General features: G+C 41.5%; 1 protein-coding gene across 1 annotated transcript; it reads right to left on the reverse strand.

Annotated features, from left to right (window-relative positions):
* Positions 1-1,363: 1,363 nt before the first annotated feature.
* GALNT8 (polypeptide N-acetylgalactosaminyltransferase 8) lies at positions 1,364-20,818 on the reverse strand. The gene is made up of 11 exons (XM_059816726.1): positions 20,641-20,818; positions 19,551-19,839; positions 16,519-16,685; positions 15,249-15,432; positions 13,333-13,530; positions 10,355-10,469; positions 6,761-6,946; positions 5,014-5,151; positions 4,069-4,164; positions 3,315-3,482; positions 1,364-1,534 (listed from the first exon to the last, which is right to left on the reverse strand). The coding sequence occupies exons 1-11, from the start codon at positions 20,816-20,818 to the stop codon at positions 1,364-1,366; spliced, it is 1,890 nt and encodes a 629-aa protein (XP_059672709.1).
* Between the last annotated feature and the right edge of the window lie 1,300 nt (positions 20,819-22,118).

Below are 22,118 nucleotides of genomic sequence, written 5' to 3' on the forward strand. Positions count from 1 at the left end.
TCCGAATGTCCACTACATTTTGATCCTACTGAAGTGGTATATTAAGATGGGAAAATGACTATGCGAACACTTTTTATTCATCATCACCATTAGGCCAGATTATCATTTTAGTTCTACTGGCAAAACTCTCACTGTCCTCATTGTGCTTGCCAAAATACTAATCCTTTGACTTTGGTAAAACACACTGTTGAAGATGCAGAAAACCACCAGAGCACATATTCCTCTTTCTTTGCCATTTTTGGCTTTGACCCAGGACATGGGAATAAAAGTTGACTTCAATAGTTTAAATTCAATCTTGTTTCAATGTGGCATTTTTAAGAATCAGTTTTCAGAACAGAAAAATACAGACCCTAAGGACCAAAGACTGTCCTATAAGAAGAGCTTGTCCAGTTCCAACCCTGAATATCAGATTGTTCACATCAAGTTTACAGAGAAATTAGAAAGGAAAAAACAAATCATATTGGATTACATTCAAACAAATATTCAAACAAACCCTGAATACACTTTCTATTCAGATAAAATGCTCAACACCCTTTTGATAACAAAAGGACTTTGGGCTGAAACACTATAGTTTCAACAAGTTTATTTTACAGGAGTTCCCGTTAATAAATAAGCATAGGTCCTAGGAGTGGTTGCTCTAAGAAGTAGGACAGCCACTTCCACCTAACCCTATTTCTACAAGAACTCATATCGTGGCCACCTGGAAGTTGCCTCCCATTAGCAAGTCATGCCGTATTTTACTCAGTTTCTTTGACAGACACGTGCTATTGCATTGGCCTTGTATCAGTTTGTGAAACCACTGAGCTGAATCCCCTTGCTTCCAAGGGGACTTCATCCATGCTGTCAGCTGGCTAGCACAAACCAACTTCACTTAGGTAAACGTAAAACAGCCTTAGTGTGGCACACTGCTGAAACTAATAAACTTCACTGAGAAACTGAATTATGTCTAGACAATTTATAGGGACAGAAGAAAAAGGATGTATTTCATTTCACCCACTAGCATGAGCACATCTTAACAAGAAGTTTTGCATTACCTATATGACACAAGACAAGAAAAATAGTCCAATTCAGCCTGAGAGAAACTCTGTGTACAAGAGGAAGCCAGACCCACTTTCATTTCTTCTGAATTTTCATATCTAACCGAAATAACAAAGTTAGAAAGTTGGAGTGCTTACACTGGTCTTTCATTAATAAGCAGAGATAGGCGCTTCCAAGGACAACATAAGGAGCTCAGGTGGGTTGAAACACTCTTAGATGTAACTGCTTCTCTCTTCTGTGTAAGCAAACTATTGAAAACATTGCTTTCAGTGCTGCGTTATGAACGTAGCCATTTTCAAGGAAAAACGTCCTCTGGTCAATGCTCTCAGTGCTGTGTCTTCTGCTCCTGGTCTTGTGTCTTTCCCCAGTCCTTAACCGTGTGTTGGATATTCCACCTTTGTCCAGTGCAGGTCCGCACTACAAGTCTGTATGAAACTGCATCGTCTGCCGTGATTTCGAGGCATCTTTTAGTGCTCCTGTTGATTACGGCTGATCCCTACAAAAGGAAAGGAAATATGAGGGAAGTTGAGGGCTTATAAATTTAGTGCTCAGTCAGGAAGCAATTCTCTTGGCCTCTACAAAGGCGTCTGAGAAACACTAGTAGGTCACAGACCTGAAAGAGAAATGTTGCATTTGCCTCAGGCTAATGACACACGACAGCTTATGGAACTCTCCAAGGCATATTAAAATGTATTTACAGGTTTATTTTGTATCTGTTTTGTTGGGGCTGGGGGTGAGGGGGAGTGGTCTTTGTTTTTTGTGGGGTGTTTGGGGTTTTTTTTAACAGTTCAAAAAATCATTTTAGTAAATTTTAATACTGCATCCTGTTTCAAAAGAAGAGAGCTAATAACAGGTAAGAGAATATTAATCTCTTATCTCTAAGTCAATATTTCAGCACCAACTGTTGCGAATGGGGTGGGGTTGGTTTACGTCAACTCATCACACTGGAAATGAGGATTTTCATAAGGGGTTGGGCTCCAGAACAAACAGGATGTTAACCAGCTCCTTCAGGCAGCCAGTTGTTTCACTATGATGATGCTCGATGCACACAAGGACCTGAAGGTTTACTTTTAAGGGTGGGTCTAAATCTTCCAGAAACATACCTGCAACTTTTTCTAAGTTTCGTGGTTACAGACCAGACTAAAGATAAAGGAAAGCCTGTGTCAGCGGAATTTCTGCAGACCATGTAGGTTATATTACTTGGTGGACATCACTGAAACCTTTGTCTTTCACCAGTTCAACTCCTCTGTTCTCTACCATTCTCTCACAAGATTTGTCTCCTGCTTAGCTTTTCACTGAGAGAGGGATAAAGTAAGCAGGCCCATGCATTACATGTAAAATTAATTAATTATTAATTGCATAAAGCTAATAAGGTTTGAACTGCCTAAGAGGGGAGAAGCTGCATGGCTTCTTTTCCCACCTCTCCCTCCATCATTATCACTGCTGCCTGTTTACCCTGCCCCAGCAGCGTGGCAGTATCTGTCTTAGACTATCTGACTAAGCTAGTTTCATCATATTCAGAGGCACTGAATACAGAATATGAAAGTATCACTTGGAATCTTAAGCACATCGGCATCGGCTGCCGTAAATCCCACGCAAACGGAGACAAGCGGAGATGGCGTGAAGGTTCTAATTGCCAGCTGTAACCTGAGCTCTGAAGGGATGAACCTAGCCTCATCTCCAATAAGGAATTCCATGCTCAGACGCTGGTATGAGAGAGTGAGGAGGATGAGGCATCAGCCCGCTTTTTCCCTAAGCCCAACAGGTCCCGTGAGGAGGCTGGCAAGACAGATGGTGGACAGCGGAGAGGGTTCCCAATGTATAGTCAGACCATCAAAAGCAACAGAGGCACCTGGGCTTGCACATTCCCTGCCCGTTAGCTGAACTGTTGATAACTGAGCAGGTGAGTGTTTTGAGTCGGCCCGGCTAAAAATTAAAAGACTTAAACCATCAAGTAAAAGGCTTAAACCGGCTGATACCACCAAGACTGACAGATAGTTGGAGGACAAATAAGTGGCTATGGTTCAGACAACAAGTGAGAACTGGTTAAATTCTGGTAATTCAGTCAGCTTCAGCTGTGTGACCATCCCCTTGTTTTTAACATCACACAACCCTGACAACTCAATCAGCTTCACCGTAGCTCTTGCAGTGGCACCTGTAAGTCTTGAAATGGAGGCAACATTACTCAGAAGCGAACTGCTTTGCAAGGAAAGTGTCTAAGGATTCATTATAATGGGAAAGCTTATTGAAATGCGGGGATATAGAAAGCCACCTACCTGCTTAAAATCCCAGTGCAAGTTCAGGCCTTTATTCACAGCTGTGTCACACTGCTCTAAAACTGGCAGGTCCCCATTCCCAGGGTCTGTTAGGCATCTATCAAAGGCATTCCGTCGGGCACGTAAACCTCCTACATACATTTCTCCAGTGCTGTGATAAAAGACGTGCTGAAAGGGAAGGCGAGACCACTGTCAGGGAATTAAGATACCAGGGAAATCTCATCAGCAGATGATAGCAGACAGTTCCAAAACTGATATTGAGAGGTATCAGCTGTACAGCACCAGCATTCACTGATCTCTCAGTAATTAAACCAGGATGAATTTGACCCTATACAACATCTTTCTGCTTTCCAATAAAGAAAAACTAGATGCTTACAACTGAATGGTAACCCTTAGCTTCCCTCCTACTGAGAGGACAGGCAGTGAGGTATGAGAAAGAGCTCCACTTCTCTCCCTTTCATCCCACTGATCTTCTGTTAATCAACAAGATCAATCAGTATCACGATGAGGTCTCACAACTTTTTGGCAAGGCTAAACCAAAAGCCTTAGTTTAATGCACTTAGATCTCCATGGGAACATGCTCTGCTGCCAGTCGCATTGGGGAGCAGGATTTAATGAAATAAAGGTTAATATTCCCCTTTAGAGAGCACAGAGATAATAGTTTTGAAGTGCCTATTTCATGGCCCTGTGGAGGCTTGAAAGGAACACTTAGCAACAGCTCATATGTGAAGATCTGGTCAGTTGCTTGCATTACCTGTGGTGAGTATGTATGACAGGGATACATAATTGGTGTGTTTCCGGGGACCGGGCCCTGATCAATACAGATGTCTTCTTTCAATGTGTTTTTCATCTGCAGAATAAAATTGGAAATTTACCGTGAGGAACAGCAATCCTGTTTTCAACTCCCCACTGCTAATTTTAAAAACTGTCCTAGGAGCAAGGCAAGTTTATTCAGAGCTCTGCATTGAATCCTGAAGTGGAAGACACAATATGGGTTTAGAAAAGAAATCTCAGATTACCTTTGTAGAAATGATTCATCACAGCAAAAATCAAAAGTAAATCTAAGGTCCTTCAAAGACCCATCAACATCGTGCCATGTAGCAGCATTTCAGAAGTCACCAGGCAGCTCCAAACAGGTGAGTACCACTGCCCAGCTCCAGCAAGCTATGCAAGCTTGGGTCTAGAAAATGCCTACCTATATTAAGAAGCCACTGCAGCCTAGGTGATTAGTTCTCCCTTTCGCAAACAGTGGCCTAACTTCCAATGTATTACACACTATCTTGATTCATGTCTTCATGCTTTCCAAATTATCCTGCTAGTCTCTGAAGGAAGAAAAAAAAAATCCATCTATTCCACTGAAAAATTCAGGCCCTTATGAGAAGATACTGATCCATTCTTGATGGTCAATAGATGAGTTTTACATGCAATAAAAAAAAAAAACGCATGTTAAGCACCTTCCCAAGCTACTGTTGTTCTCCCATGAGTACATGCACAATAACCACAGTTTTGAAAATCTAGACTGACAACTAGTATGAAAAAGACTGTAGAAAGCTTCAGTGTCTAGAAAGACATGTAAAACTCTTTTTAAAGTTTCTAGGAAAATATATCACAATCAGCAAAACAGTGTTCACAAAAACTCTTCATAACAGCAGAGCTAATTAGTTGTTCCATATTTCAAATAAACAGACTCAATACTTACTGTTCCATAGCCAACAATGTTGGGAAGTAATATTAAATTAGGGTAAATATTTTTTATGTACCAGTCAAAGCCTTTACAGTTCAGTTTTTTCCTTAGCTCTTTTCTGGAAGAAACATCTCCAAAGTCTATTCCAGGATTCTGCAAGAACAACATGTTTAATTTCAGAACATTAAAGTGGTCTGAGAAACTAGGGAAAATACAGACTTATTTCTCCATATGCCTATTCATAACATAAAAAATATATTTAAAAGTTCATTTAAAAAGAAAAAAACTGTACATTTTTTAAACTTCAGAATTTCAGAACATGTTTACCTAGAGGCGCCAATAAATTACTGAAAAACTAACATGTTATGACTTCATAAATATAAAGAATATCAAAGTTAGATTTGGCTAGGAAGCAGTAGTAGACAAAAAAAGAAATCTAGCTCAAAGCGAAAAGTAAGACAGAGCTTGTTAACAACCTTAGTTTGATCAATAGTCTGTTGACTGTGACGCTCATCTCACATGGGAGCAATCAAGACTCAAACTATTCTTTCCAAGACTGTGTAACTTCTTATGCAAAGTGGAAAAGCTCCAGCAGGAAAGTTTGACAGAAATGAGTCCAATGGGAGCTTACACCGTGCCTTTAAGGCAGTTCTGTAAAGTGCAGACCGTGACCTGAATAAGTTAGGTTAGGAATTTCAAATAGACTTGTACATCCTAGAGAAAAGGGTCATTAAAGATGAACAAGTTTTACTCAAGTTTCATTCAGTGCTAAAACTGATATTTGTGTTCCTATCAACGGCTTAGTTTTTGATGACTAGCATTTTCAGATGAAAAATTGCAAATATTTACAGTAAAAGCTAATTAATGGGGAAGAAAAGTGGTTTTTTCTGAAGTTTTAGTTTATGCTGTATCACTATATATTTTAATTTGTTTCTTTAATATCTGTTCAAGAAAACACAAGGAGATGGGAGGCTATTCTTCGTTTGTTCAAGATTCATAAATCCACTGAAGTGCAGGCTGGGAAAATTCATACAGTTTTTTTATTAACTGAAGTTATCAATACTCAAAAGACCTGGTCTCGACACTTTCAGTATCTTCAAAAGTTTGTGCTGGAGAAAAGTTAAAACCGTATTCAGAAGTCCTGAAGTTAATCAAAAGGAAAAAGAACTCTGTAATTTAAAGGACTTAGATTACTATTATTAAAGGAAAGTTCCTAATTTCCTGGTATTAACCATTTTTCAACCTTCCAAGGATGCTGTAAGACTTTTCTCTTTTTCTTCCAGGAAAAAAAAAAGCAGAACTTTGGGCTGCAGAGAGGAAAGCTCACTTAATAAAAGTCGTTGGGTACATGAAGAAGAGTAATTGAATTTTCTATTTATAGTTCAATTTTGCTTATTTAAAAAGATATTCAGGGACACCCAGATCACTAGAGACATGCTCTTTCATGCAAAATTATGAATATTCCAGGTAAAATATTCCCTGCTTTCTCTAAAAAAGTCAAAAAACATGTTAAACAATTTCATTTTCTATTCTTTAAGCTAGGCATTGGCTCTTGGTCTGAGCCTAAGAGGAACATGTCTATGATTATGGCTCTTGGATGCCATCCATATCAATATTTATTAACATAACAATATTAATAATTTTTTTATTTTCACAAAGACTCTTATAACCACACTATGCCTTTTTCTGTGTGACCACATGCTCTTATTTGACCGCTTTTAGACTTTGGATTCCAATTCAAAACACAGAGAAACACTGCCACCTCAATTGGAAGATTCCATGCAAAGTAGACCATGTACTTGTAGTCATCCATCCACACTTCAGCTACCCGCAAGGCGTTGCGTTTCACCGCGACGCTGAAGTCCAGCAGGTAAGGCTTGTGAGCTCTTTCCAAATGGGCAATTCTTGAACAGGGCAGCACTTCCACTTTACCTCCACACTGCCAGGCCTAGGTCAAGAAGAAAGAATTTGAGGTAAAGTTGCCTATTTATTCCAATTCTTCGCACTTTTTGTTGAAGTGCTTCCGTTTCTGCTCCCCTCACTCCTTCACCAGATGAACTGGCAGGCACTCAACATTCAAAGCTGTATTTCCTGATGAGTAAAGGAAAAGAATTTTTCAACATCTTCAGCTTCTACTGTGTGTAGCCCTATCACAGGTCCAGGAGAATAAAGGCGAGTTTGTTCTTCTCTTTCTTTGCCATCATCATTAACAAAACTACCCATCCTTTTCCTGTGACAAGGCACTCAGATCAATTGCCATAGATGCACTAAGGCAAACTGGTACATACCTCCAACTGATCTCACCACGAGCTAGACTGCTAAATACTGTGGTGGTTATGGACCTGAATCCTTCAGAAGCAGTAACATTGCCCAGAACATGCCAAGAGCAAAACTGCTCCTGCAAGATCTTACACACTAGGGAGAATTCAAGAGAAAGAAAAAAAATCCAGTGGATTCCTGGAAAAGTTCTACATGGAATTCAAAGAGATACAGAACACACACACCCAACCTGACTATACGTGAACCGGTGAAAGCGTGGAAGCTCCTCAAAAGGCAAGCAGCTATGCAGAACTGAACTCAAGCTGGCAAGCCCACATGGCCCCGCACAATGCAGATTTATTGTCCTAGTTTAGGGATCATCACACAATGCTCTATTGTGTGCTATAGACTTCCTTCACATGTTCACATTAAATTTTCCAGGACTGGCAGCTGGCTAAAGAAAAACAGAGGAGGCTGCTTGCGTGCTAACCAAGCATATTTGACACAAGAAACCCTCAGGATGGAAGTCAACAGAGATCTTTAATACTATTTTTACAGTCAATTTTCAGAGCAGCTTTGTGATTTAACTGAACCGATTCTCCATTGTTTTCACCTCCAGCATTTGTATAAATGACTACAGAGTAGACATACATTGCTACCACTGTGAATGGTGCAGGGCAATAAAGAAAGTGTAAATGTTTTTTCAAGCAACAGAACTGAAATATTAATTCACAACCTGCCTCCCAAGACATGAGGTGATGACATGTGACATTTCAGTCTCACAGAAGCAGGGGGTCTTTGGCCATGTCCACCACGAGTAATGGAGAAATGTGTCAACATCTCCAATATCGTATCAGCCCAAGGTAGTAGAGCCACGTGACTCAGAGTGGTGCCTCACACACAGGGGCTTTGCTTAACATAGCATTTAGCACGTTTGGAAGACTGTTTCTATATTTCCTCTTGATCGTCTCTTCTACAAACAAAAAAAATCCTCATTTAGACCTATTTCTGCTATAATGTCACTTATTGCAGGAACTCTATTCGTTCTCTTTCCTTTCCCTCAGATCACTCAACTCCTCCACGTATTTCCTGATGTATGGTCCCAGAACTCAAAACACAACTCCAGATGAGAGCTTAGCAGTATGAGAGAAGGATCATCAATGCCATCCTTTCCCATCCAGCTGCATGGCCATGTTGACTCATGCAAAGTCTGTTACTTCCAGTTCTTTTCTAGCTGGATGTTCCCCAACCTACACCTCTGTAGCTGTTTATTCCTCATGTTTTTCCTAATTACTGCTATTGTTCTCCTTTGCAAAAAACATGTTACCCTGTTATAGAAAAAAACGCTAGACTTGTTTAACATGATTTGTTCACAAAATGCATATTGTCTGTATTATCTTTTATGTGCTTACTAATAGATAACAGAACAAAAAAGAAAAAGCTGTAAGAACATGAGAAAATGCCCATACTGGACCAGTGGTCCATCTAGTCTAGTATTCTGTATCCCACAGTGACTGCAAACTTATTCCTGGGGAAGGTTAAGAAGACGACAACTACGTATGTTACCTCTCTCAACCCCCAATTATTTTCAGGTCAGGGGACTTTCGGCATATTCCTGTGATTCACTTTCGTTTACTAACTCTGAGTAGGTTTTTCTTCCGTAACTGTTCAGTCTCCCCACCTTTGAAAGGAGCTCTGCTCCTGAAAGAATTAAGTACCTCCTCTTCCTGTTCCTTTTGAAACTGGTTACTGACTTCTTTCAAAGCCCCCTAGTTTTCATCTTCACAGAAAAAGAAAATAAGCAAACCCTTTTCCCCTAGACATTTAAGTCTTGCTAACAGGTTTACAATTCTCATGTCCTACCATCCTTTCTCTTCTTTATAGTGATAAGCGCTATCTCAAATTTTTTTCCTTCTCAGGTCTTCTAGACTATCTCCAACCACCATTACTTTTAAAAAATACTCATCAATAGAATTTTTTGTACTCTCACATGTTCCCTAATAACTAAAGACATTCCAGATAAAACTATTCTGGCAAAAACCAAAACGCCTCTATTCTTGATTTGAAGACATCCAATGTTGAAGAACACATTACTTTCTAGGGCAGACAGACCTCTTTCTGGGTTTGGGTTTGTTTTTTTTCCCTAATACATAACTTCATTTAACTTGATCTTATCTTATTCTTTTGCTGAGCCAAGAGACATATACCTTAAATTTCTGCAGAGAACCACATCTTGCGAGATTCAGTATTTCCTCACTTAAGTAGGTTTTTGTGTCAGGAGCCCAAATCCTTAAGAAGTATCAACAAAAGCCTGCTGATGAGCCTTAAACACTTTTGGAAATCTGTCTGTGCTGGTTTTGGCTGGGATGGGGTTAACTTTCTTCATAGCAGCTAGTATGGGGCTGTGTTTTGGATTTGGGCTGGAAACAATGTTGATAAAGCAGGAATGTTTTAGTTACTGCTGAGCAGGGCTCACACAGCACCAAGGCCTTTTCTGCTCCTCACCCCACCCCACCGGTGAGTGGGCTGGGGGTGCACGGGAAGTTGGGAGGGGACACAGCTGGGACAGCTGACCCCAACTGACCAAAGGGATATTCCATACCATATGACATCATGCTCAGTATATAAAGCCGGGGGAGGAAGAAGAAAGGGGGGGACATTCGGAGTAATGGCGTTTGTCTTCCCGAGCAACCGCTACGCGTGATAGAGCCCTGCTTCCCTGCAGATAGCTGAACACCTGCCTGCCGACGGGAAGTGGTGAATTAATTCCTTCTTTCGCTTTGCTTCTCCGCGCAGTGTTCTTTTGCTCTACCTATTAAACTGTTTTTATCTCAGCCCACGAGTTTTCTCACTTTTACTCTTCTGGTTCTCTCCCCCACCCCACCTGGGGGGAGTGAGTGAGCGGCTGTGTGGTGATTAGTTGCCGGCTGGGCTTAAACCACGACACTGTCCCTTCCCTTTGGTACCCAAAATAAAACAGAATTGTTCTGAAATATTAACCCATGCTTTGGAAAATAGCCAGTGGCCTGAGTGCTTTCAGAAAAATCACATACTAATTCTCATTGTCTTTCAGTAAAAGATGAAAATATAGGCTTACCCTCAGGCCAAGTTCCACGTTTTCTCCTCCATATATGTGCATTCCACCATCCAGTACACCAATCTTACCCAGAAATTTCCTATCTGCAGCAAAAATCCCCATTATAGATGGGCTCCTGGAGAACCAAACAAGTAGAAGAAGAAACAACGATGGAAATAAAGTCAAGTCAATTAGCCATCAATCACATCTTGAACTCCCAGAAGGATTCCAGTTATATCCAAGAGAGAGTAACAGATTTAATTCAGAACAACATGTGGATCAACATTAAAGAATCCAGAAGACAGCAAATAAATTTGGTCAATGGTCTAAAAAGCATGATCTAGTATTTTTTTAAGAATTAGATCTATTTTGAGAGGAGAGGTAACAATAATTTTCAAATATTTAAAACAAGAAGAAAGAAATCAGATTAAACTGCAGCAAGGACGAATTAGGTTGGACATTATGAATTTTTTCCTGACATTAAGGAAACTTAAACACTAAAGCCTGTTCCCAGGGGGAATTGTGGAATCACTTGAGGTTTTGAAAGAGACATGAGACGATTGTCTGGTAGAACCAATTCCATTGTAGACGAATCCATCCTAGAGGTGGGGGAAAGGGGACTGAAAGGGGATTTGGTGCTCTTATGATATCCCCATTCTCTATGACCAAACCCACTTCTATTTTCTCTGGTCTAAGAATTGTGGACACCCCACCCCCCAAAACATTCTTTAACCTACATTTGGCTTGCTTTCATTCCGTTCTCCTGCCCGAACCATTAATGCTCACTATATAATATTTTAAACACATACGGGTGCCAATTTCACCCATAGTTCTTTATCTAGGTATCTGTGCAGCCTTATCTCCAACGCTTGGCTACCAGGTGTAGTAGTATACAAATGAAAAATTCTACCATCTTGTCTGACAAACACAGTAGTTTGTTTTCAAATGTTTTCATGGTGCCTTTCCTCCTCAGGATCTACACAGTAAATTTTAAAGCCCTTTATATAAAAAAATATGGTGGGTTAACCTTGGCTGGCTGCCACCAGGTGCCCACAAAGCTGCTCTCTCATTCCCCCTTCTCAGCCAGACAGGGGAAGAGAATAAGATGAAAAAGCTCATGGGTCAAGATAAAGGTAGGGAGGTCATTCACCAGTTACCATCACCAACAAAATAGGCTCAACTTGGGGAATACTAATTTAAGTTATTGCCAATTAAAAATAAAGGAGGATAGTGAGAAAGACAAAACCAAAACTAAACCACCTTCCCTCCATCACCCCTTCTCTCCAGGTTCAACTTCACTCCTGACTCTTCTACCTCCTCCCCCTGCCCTGAGCAGGGCATGGCAATGAAAAATGGTGGTTCTAGTCAGTTCATAACACTTCATCTCTGCCACTCTTTCCTCCTCCTCACACTGTTCCCCTGCTCCAGCGTAGGGTTCTCCCATGGGATACAGTCCTTCATGAGCCACTCAAACATGGGTCCTTCCCATAGATTGCAGTTCTTCAAGAACTGTTCCAGAATGGGCCCTTTTCCACAGAGTACAGTTCTTCAGGAGAAGACTGCTCCAGCGTGGGTCCCACACAGGCTGCAGTTCTTGCCAGAAAACCTGCTCCTGCCTGAGCATTTCTCCACAGGCTGTAGCTCCTGCCAGGAGCCTGCTCCAGCATGGGCTCTCCACAGGTTGCATCTTCCTTCAGGGCACATCCACCTGCTCTGGTGAGGGGTCCTCCACGGACTGCAGCTGGATATCTGGCTGGCATGGTCCTCCATGGGCTGCGGGGGGGCAACCTGCTTCACCATGGTCTTCGCCAGGGGCTGCAGGGGAATCTCTGCTCCAGCGCCTGGAGCACCTCCTGCCCTCCTTCTTCACTGACCTCAGTCTCTGCAGGGCTGTTTCTCTCGTATTTCTTCCTCACTCCTCTCACTCACAGCTGCTGCGCAGCATTTTTTACCCTATCTTAAATACGTTATCGCAGAGGCACCACCAGCAGCGTTGCTGATTGGTTCAGCTTTGGCCAGCACCATGTCCATTTTGGCGTCAGCTGGAATAGGCCATGTTCTACATGGGGGCAGCCCCTCACCTCTTCTCACAGAAGCCACCCCTGCAGCCTCCCTCACTACCAAAACCTTGCCACGTAAGCCACATAAAATAAGGTGGACTAGAAAAAACTGATGATTATATCTTATCTCTTGTTAGTTTTTTTTCATATTGTTTGATAGATGGCTATTGATAGCTAAGGGCCAGTCAACAACATCTGACATCTTTGTAGAACAAGGAAACAAATGGGTTTATGTACTCAGCAGGAAATGGCTGCTGCTATCATAGGTTGCTATAACCAGCAACCATCCTGTGTTGAATATGTAAACTAATCTGAGCAGTTAAGGAAGGTATCAGGAACAGAAGTAAATATATTGGATCCTAAGCCTAGCAGTGTTGGTCACTTCAGGTATAACAGCTGTTGGGTACTGTGTATTGTGTTCATGACTTTTTCCTGCTTTTGTGTGATACACAAGCGATAAGGGTTGAAAAAGGCTGCCCAAGATCAATGTAATCCAACATCTCCAAAGAAAGAACTGCACAACTTGAATCCATGAGAGTCCTCACAGCTCAGACACACAATTGTCCAGCAGTGTTGTGAGATCCACTTTTTACTGTTGGGCAAGCACGGAGAGGAGCCACAGTTCATCTTCTACAGTCAATAAATATTGCTAACACACTCCTAGCTAAGGAACATAAGACAGAAAAATCAATGACTCGGGGATTGCCTGAAAATCTGACAGAAGGATCAGCACAGGGCAGATTCTGTAATGCAAGCCTGCAACTGGTGTACCAGGATTTTCAGGGCTGCTGAAGAACCCGCACTTCCAAACCAACTATCTAGATATCGTGTGCTTCATAGGTATCTATCCCACCACCTATGAAACTTCATCTTTCCTCTGCTAGCTCTACGTTGGATATCACGTATCTTGGCTCACTCTCAAATGCTATTCATACTTACCGGACTGGAGCTGTTTCATCTTTAAGAGCATACCATTCAGCTGGTAAAGCTTCATAAAGGCACCAGAGTTCCCAGTCAAATCCATCTGCAGCCACTGAATACTGAACAAGCTCAAAGTCATCAAAACGAATATTGTCAAATACCGGTGATATTATAACAGTGGGATCTTCTTTTATTCGAGACAAAATAGGTTCAGCCCTACCAAAATTAACAAACAGAGTCCATTCAGCTTGAAAAAGTGGAAATCTAATGAACAGTACTAAACTTTGCCACCTGTTTCTAAAACTGGATTAGCCAGTTTAAGTCATTTATTTAAGCATTTATTTAAGGTTGATCATTCACCCACTTTGCCTCTGCTTTGATGGCATGGCTGCTGTACGAGGGAAAGGGTGTGACTAATCAACGAACCCCTACAATGGAAGAAGGCTCAGAGAAGATAGGCAAGGACAATGTGCTCGTAAAGCTCAGAGAAGAACGTAGGAAGTGACCATAGCTATTGTAAAGGAAGCTGAACTTATCCAGATACCAAGGGGACTGGAGGGTGACCTTCGTGGGAGATAAACGGCAGTATCAGTTGAGTGGGGGAACTGGTTATATACATGGCCTTCCTAAAATAATCAATAGAACGTATTCTCTTCCTGAGCCAGCCAGACCAACATGGGGGAAGTGTATATGTGGCACAGCCCAGTGGAAAGTATAAAAACTGAACACCCAGCAAAATGAACTTTGAAGAGAGCAACATGCTTGAGTTGGCTTCAACCCATGTATTCCTTCCCAGCAACTAGGGATGCCCAACATCTTGACAATGAGCACATAAAGAGTGGTAATGTGAACCACATTTGTATTGCGATTCAATGGTATATTGCAATTGCTATTATTGTGCTTGTGTTGTGATTTCAGTATATTGCAGTATAACTTTTCTAAACCAAAACCTTGTGTAACATCAAATATCTTCAAATAAATAAATTTACTATTAAAACATTAAACGCTTATTGTGTGGAATATCTAAAAGACCCTGGTCAGAGAGTATTGGACTCCGACAGAGGGACTCTTGTTGCTGGACCCCAGTCGCTGTTAGGCCTGGAAGAACTGACCTTATCTCTCCCTACATACTCTTGACAGCCCAACCTATCCCAGTGAGTCCTGAAAGCCATGACTAAAGGACTTCAGTATTACTTTTAAGACTGTAACAGCTAGAGAGTGTCAGTGTGTTATCGAGAGAGAAGGAGAGATCTGGACCACAAAGAGCCATTTTGGCCTCAGAAGGGCTGGGAGAAGCAGCTTGCTCCCAGAAAGTAAGACAACATAGACAACACTCAGCCAGTGAATTCAACAACCCAGAGGGGAGAGAAGATGGAGATTTCACACAAAACAGTACCATTAGACATCATTAACTAGCAGAATGTAAATATCCATCATCAGCCACTTGTTTTGTCTCTGCAAAAAGAGTCCTACAGAACTACGATGCACTATTAAACTAGCAGGCAACAGTAAATAAACATTAGCCAAAGCTGGAATAAGAATCAAACCAATTGGAAGTCTTTGGGTATTATGGCTGTCTAATATACTTAGACAAAGATGCTGGCATGCAACTAAATAACCTGCATCATTCTTATGTTTTTTTCACTCCGTGAAGTCTTTTTTCCTAGAAATGTAATAAATACACAGAGAAGGTAGGCATTTCTCTCTTCCTCTTCACTAAACATCTTACTCTGTTACCTGTCTGCTTTGCTATTTATTTCAAACAATTGCATCCCTTTTCCTCTCAGAAATAAATGACTTGGTGGCTGTTAATTAACGTGTGGCAGGCCAGAAAGGAGAACTGTATATGGGATGTCTGACCCAGCTACATAGTTATACTCCTTGTTCACCTCCCTCTCCCCACTTCAGAAACCCCCCGGTCTTCATAGTCTTACCATGCCACGTTCACTTCAATATGGGCATCCAAAATTGCAACAACATCTGCAGTTGATGCCTCCCAGCCAGAAATCCGGGCTTGTGTTAGGCCTTGTCTTTTCTGATGTCTGATGATCTTCAGCAGTCCAGGATGCTTTGCATTGTAATTTTTGATGTGTGTTTCCAAAGGTCCTTTCAGATCATCTAAAACCAAGCCCCCCATTTTAATGATTAAAAAAAAAAAAAAAAAAAAAAGAGTTAATATTAAGAAATGGAAAAGATCATGTAGGTAATGGCTTTCTAGCTTCTCCCAGTTCCAGACTGAAAACTGATTTGTTCTTTGCAATAGAACAGGTAGAATTATTCAGGTACTCATGAATTCAAGAGGCTTATTTTTAAAACCAGTTTCCATTCCAGGAGTTCAATTAAGTACCTACATTTCATTTACATATAGTGCTACTGTATGGCTTCTAAATTGTACACAAGTACATCAGTATGTAGAAACTTTAGACATGTGCCATAACAGCAACCAATTAGCTGTCTTAGCACTGTAATTTCTGTGTGTATCTTCTACCACGTGGAAAGAAAAAGAGAAAATAAACAAGCCCTGAAAACGTGAAATGCTCCTGTAAGAGCTGCAGGCATGCCAACTCCCTCATCAAACAAAAAAATAGTGTCAGAGAAAAGGAACAGAAAGTTGGTACCTCTTAGCATCGTTTTGGAAATTCACTTAAACTCTTGCTCCACCCAAACTGACATGTTGTTCTAACAGCTACAAAGCCTTAGAAAAATGCGAAATCAAACACATCTCATCAGGCAAGGAAAAAAAAAAAAAGAGCACCCTTAAGATCAGGGGCATGACGGTTTCTTACAGCTCATTTTACAATGCTTTGTTCAGCTCAATTTTAAGAGCAACGATGCACCCACTGCTTCCCCTAGGAGTATTTTCCACAACGCAAGACACCACTCGTCAAGGAGTTATTTCAGATGCCTACAGAGATAGTTTTCTTAGCATAGTCTTACTTTGGTACTGCGCCTGATGAGCCAGTGATGACAAATACTCTCCCACTTCGATTTTTAACTTTTTCAAATACTTACAGAGCACCATCCTGTTCCTTATTAGCTGCCTTTTTTCCATCTATTAAGGCAGTTTGGCTTTTTCTCCCTGTACTCAATCTACTTCTTCATTTTGAGCGGTCTACTCCATGTGCACCCAAAAGGCCACCAACAGTCATTCAACACAACAGATGCATAAATTAGCAAGACTCCTGCCTTCCCTGGGTCACTTACCATCTGAACTGTAATCATCTACCAGGATGATTTCTTTCAATAAATGAGAAGGTGTTCGGTTAATTACACTAGTAATTGCACGTAAGATGATTGACAGCGCTTCATTCACAAATATAAGTACAACACTGAGCGTTGGAAGGTCTTTCGGATATGTTTTCATTTTACAGCTGTAATAGAAGAAGAACAACTTTAGCACAGTTTCTAAAGAAAGGCAGAGAGCAAGGCAGCTGCAAGAAGGCAGAATTAGGGTGTTGGGCTTAAAACATACAGTGAAAATCAGCATAAGAGTGAAAAAAAGGAATTCCCAAATCCAGTTTCATTATTCAATTGAGTTGTGTTATGTATGTATATAAATCATTTGGGTAAAGTTAAAATTCCTGTTAAGACAATACGAAAGAACAATTACTGTTTCTCAATACAAAATGCTTATAAAATATTGAAACTAAAGAATGCAGTTGACTCAGCCAGGGATGATTAGCTTACAAGGCAGTGGACATGTGAGTGAAATTTGGTTTTTTGCATTTACAGGAGATTACAACAGCCAGACATGACAGCAGACAAAAGTAAATTAGACAATAATCCCTTTGTATGTGCAATGAAGAAGAACAAGGTAGGTTTACCTATACTTATAAACTGACGTGGGAGAAGGATTCCCTTGGACAAGGGATCTCTTTAGGAAATTCTTGAAAGACCTTAAAAAATCCTTACAGAGTAAACCAGGCCTTGTGGAACTCCATGCTACCCCGGAATAAATTGTTTCCAGTACTGAAACAAACTTCTTTTGTGCTATTTGAATACCTCTGGGCTTCTGGCTTACTGTCAAAAGGTTTTTTTAATTGTTTTTTTTTTTTTAAATTTGTCACCTCTGCTAATGAACATCCCGGCCACTGGACAGATGGTGAGGACTGGGTCTTCTTCATAGTGCTAACCATTAACTCCCTCTAGAGCAGGCAAGAGAGCATAGCTGGATTCTCAGGCTGATCACTCCCTCCCCTTAGAAACACGCTCCCAAAAGCAATACTCAGACTGCACATAATGCAGCTCTCTGAGAGCCAGGCTCATGCTCCAGGTAGACCTCCACAGTGGCGACTGTGCACGAACGGAATGCATTTTCGTTGGAATTTCTCCATTAGCTTTATTCTCTATTAGCGTAGGAGCCTGGATGAATAATATGTGCGAAAGACAGTCTCTGCAAACATGTCTTTGTGATGTATTTGTATTTCTTTTTCATGTATTAGTATTCCTTTATGATGTATTTTTATTCCTTTATGATGCTAAGCAGAAGAGTGCGAAGAACCGCCCCCAGTCTTTGGGACCACGCAGACCAGAGGATAGCTCTCCAAAACAATCCCCCAGCAGAGCGGGGATCGTTCCGCCCAGGCTTGCCTCAGAAGGATCCGTGGCTGGCTCACCACCGCACGAGGCCTGTCTCCCTCGACCTTCTCCTTCTCCGCAACACTGCCCCACACAACTCCGCACCCTCCACCTGAGCACCCCAAGACATGCTGTAATGAAAGCCCCCCAAAACTCACTCTGGAAGCTACTACACACCCCTCACACTACTTCAGATGTGATGAGCTGAGAAACACGTGCAAACTGTCATTATGTGCCAGAGTTAAGGCTTGATCCAAGACCCAGAGGACACCCACAGTCCAAGGGCAACATATTATGGTCTGCCCTAGATGGAACCAGCTCCATCCAAGCAGTACAATAAGGATCCAGTTGCATAACCTGCTCTTTACGTCTTCCAGAGGGCTGCCAGTAAGACAAGTCCCCTTTTCCTAAGTGCGACATTGTTAATTTGTGCCCAGTTTGCAATCCACTCTGCCCCCCACGTCCTTTTCTGAAACACTCTGCCAGATTTAGAACAAGTGACCATAGGTACAAAGGTGTAGGCTTCATGACATTCTTCCACATTTACACCAGTTAATTCCTGTAAAGCTTACTATTATCTTTTGCAGTAAATTGTGTGTCTTATCACACTACACAGAAAAACATGTGCTTGTTTTTTTAACAGATTTTTGTTCCTAACGAGGTTTTTAATGGTTGCTTATACCAGCTCCCACAGTACCACTGGTCTGCTTAAAAAATATTATCTATTGGCTTCAAGAACCAATGAATTCCTGGAAAAATCCCTTAAGCTTCCTCTTACGAAGTAGACTGCTTACCTACATCTTAATCCTTTAGATGTTTACCCCACTATATTTTCCGTGTAATTAATCCTCAGAATCTTTGATAAACTGAGAGGGAAACAGAGAAAATAAGGCTATAAGGAAACTCACAAGGTCACCAGTCCATTACGGTTACGCCTACAGTGCTAAAGATGAGAGCACCAGGGATTTGGCTCAAGTGCTGAATCTTCCCACACCCTTCCTGGGACTCACTGGCCAAGAATTAGTTCCAGCCACCTCTCCTGTTTGATTCCTAATTGACTTTTAATAAGCAGTATAGGTATTCCCCACTTACGGTCTGCAACATAGCTAAGTAAAACAAGCATTTTGTTAAAAAGGACGGAATTTTACAATGTGGGGGTTTACTTCTTCATTTATTATATTTTAGGGGGGTTCCAAAAGCAGGGGGGGGGGGGGAGTTAAAAAACACCTCTTTGGATATCTCAGCATATAAGAGGCTTACATAAGACAATGTAAGAGACAAGAGAAAGCCTGCTTCAGATGCCCTGCCTTTGGGGCTTAAACAGAATGTAAACAGACCAGAAAGCCTCATATATTCTGAATACTATGGTTAGTTTTTCCCCTTTTTACTGACAGTTAAAAGTCCAATATCAATTATAATGTTAACATTATATTCTCTTCCCTAAGTGTCTTCTCTACACTGTGACTTCTTTTCACAGTCTTTGGAGTATTACAAGTCTGAGCAAGATTTGGAAGAAAATTATAGGAAAAAGCCCTAAACAAAGAGAGCACAAATTGAGATCTGTTAGTAGATTACTTTAACTTAGTCCAAAGCAATGCGGACCCCTTTTCCTTTCATTTTGTGTCTCTTTGTGAATGTAGAGAGGGCTTATACTGTACCTGGGAGATCTGGTGTCTCTGATAGGTCGGTCTAGGGGTAGATGATCACTGAGATAAACATTATACCCATAACTTAAGAACAGATTCTGTGCAACAGTTTGCTCCTCTTCCCTTAAATCTGCACCCCAGCGTTTGAACAAAACTGAGTCTGGGTACAGCAAACGGTGTACAATCTTCTTTTCCTCCTTTGCATTATCAGCTTTGTGTACTTCAGTCTTGGAATTATCTTGCAGCTTCAGATCATGTTCTATTTGTTTTATATTTTCACGGAATGCTTCCACCGATTTTGCTGATTGAAAATAAAAGAGGATTGATTATAACAGTAATTGAGAACACTCTCCACCATCATAACTAAGCCAAATTCTCCTTATAACGCTGTAGGTCAAGAGATCTGTGAAGTTACAGCTAAACTGATATTCACATGAGAATAGCATCAGACCCTCCCTCCTACGTGAGGGCATTTTTTAAACATCACATTTCACAATACCCTGCGTCAGATTCTACTCTCAATTGCACGAGTGCTGAGCAAGGGACACTGCGCTGGCATCAGTGGAGAAATCTGGGAGTAGAGGCAACACGCAAATTGTTTAATTGGGCCCAAATCATTTCCATAACGTTATGCTTGAGTTACATTAATGTATTAAGGATCCATAACGGGATTCCCATCTAAATCAGGTGGTTGATACCATATATTGATCTTGAAGGTAAATACAGTAAACGAGCCCTTTGCCATCTCCTTTAATAAGCTTGCTGGAATCTTTTGACTTCTGCTTAGAAAGATTTGAACAGGGTGAATCCTATCTCTCAAGGTTTTCTTAGGTTCACTGTATTATGCCATAAAGAAAAGGCACAAGTAGCCAGTGTGAGGTTGTTTAGGACATATGTTCTTGAAGGTAAATACAACAAATGAGCCCTTTTCAGTGTCTTTTGAAAAGCTTATTGTCAGTTTTGACTTCTGCTCTATCAGAAAGCTTTGAACAGGGCGAATCCTAATCTTTCAAGGTCTTGTTAAGTTTACAATATTAGACTGTGCCATATAAAAAAGGCACAGAGAACCTGTATGAATTAAAGCTTTCTACGATTAAATTACTGTCTTGGTGAATGAGGGAAGAGGAGCGGATGTTGTTTAAACTCAAGTAAGGCTTCTGACCCTGCCTCTCATGCAGAAGCTGAGGAAGTACGCACTGGATAAGTGGATAGCAAGGGGGATTGAACTGCCAGGAGCAGAAGGTTGTGATCAGTGGCACAAAGTCCAGATGGAGGCTCATCACTAGTGGTGTACCCCAGGGGTCAACACTGGTTCCAATACTGTTTTAATATGGTCATTAATGACCTTGAAAATGGGGCAAAGTGCACCCTCGTCGAGTCTGCGTATGATACCAAACTGTGAGGAGTGGCTGATACACCAGAGAGGCCGGCTGCCCTTCAGAGGGACCTGAAGAGGCTGCAGAAATAGGTCAACAGGAACCTCATGAAGTTCAACACAGGTAGGTGCAAAGTCCTGCACCTGGGGAGGAACACCCCCATGAACCAGCACCAGCTGAAAAGCAGTTTTGCGGCAAAGGACCTGGGGGTCCTGGTGGACATCAAGATGAAGACGAGCCAACAGTGCGCCCTCGTGGCAAAGAAGGCCAACGGTACTCTGGGCTGCATTAGGAGGGGCATTGCCAGAAGGCGGAGGGAGGTGATCCTCCCTCTGCTCAGCACTGGTGAGGCCACACCTGGAGTGCTGGGTCCAGTTCTGGGCTCCTCACTACATGACAGACATGGACATACTGGAGCAAATCCTACAAAGAGCTGCTGAGATGATTATGAGACTGGATCATCTGTTATACAGGGAGAGGCTCAGACAGCCTGAGAAGGCTTGGGGACACAGGGGGGACTTACTGATGCATATAAATATCTTATGAGAGGGACCAATAAAGACGGAGGAGGAGTATTCTCCTGGTGTCCAGTGAAACGACAAGAGGCAGTGGGCACAAACTGAAATACAGGGAATTCCATTTAAACGTAAGAATTACTTTTCTAAATTTTTTTTTTTTTAACTGCTGGAGTGATCAGAAAACTGGAACAGGTAGACCAGACAGGTTGTTAAGTCTCCATCCTTGGAGATACTCAAACCCCAACTGGACAATGTCCTGGGTAACCTGCTCTAGCTGATGATGCTTTGAGCAGAGGAATTAGAATAGACAATCTCCAGAGGTGCCTTCCAACCTCAACTATTATGTGATTCCGTGACTAAGCGTTGAAGTGAAGACTTCAGCTTTCTTTCAAATGGCTCCAAAATAATCGACAAAAACTATGCCCAACTATTGATGTCCATGAGAATAGGTGCCAGTGAAGACACTGTCAGCAATAACAGTGACATTATGGGATCGGGAGTATTAAATGTGACCAAGCTGTACAGGGAAAATTCCTTATCAAGTTCTAGGGTGCCCCAAGCGGCATTTCAAACAGCCAGTTTCAGGCTTGGGTGATCGAGACATTCTAAATCTCTTCTTCTGTTCTACCTACCACACATCTAGCTGGAATGTGAGGAGATGTGGACAACGTGACAGTCAAAGCAAT

Source organism: Gavia stellata, chromosome 4 (assembly GCF_030936135.1).
Source record: "Gavia stellata isolate bGavSte3 chromosome 4, bGavSte3.hap2, whole genome shotgun sequence".
NCBI classification, from domain to species: Eukaryota; Metazoa; Chordata; class Aves; order Gaviiformes; family Gaviidae; genus Gavia; species Gavia stellata.

What these genes read in the sequence shown, in the direction of transcription:
- GALNT8 (XM_059816726.1), bottom strand. Translation starts at nt 20,818, where the DNA reads ATGAGCCTCCATCTGGACTTTGTGCCACTGATCACAACCTTCTGCTCC. An exon ending in TTCCCTCATTCACCAAGACA is followed by an intron (nt 19,840 to 20,640) that starts GTAATTTAATCG and finishes ATTTTCAATCAG; the next exon opens with CAAAATCGGTGGAAGCATTC. An exon ending in AGATGATTACAGTTCAGATG is followed by an intron (nt 15,433 to 16,518) that starts GTAAGTGACCCA and finishes GCTTGGTTTTAG; the next exon opens with ATGATCTGAAAGGACCTTTG.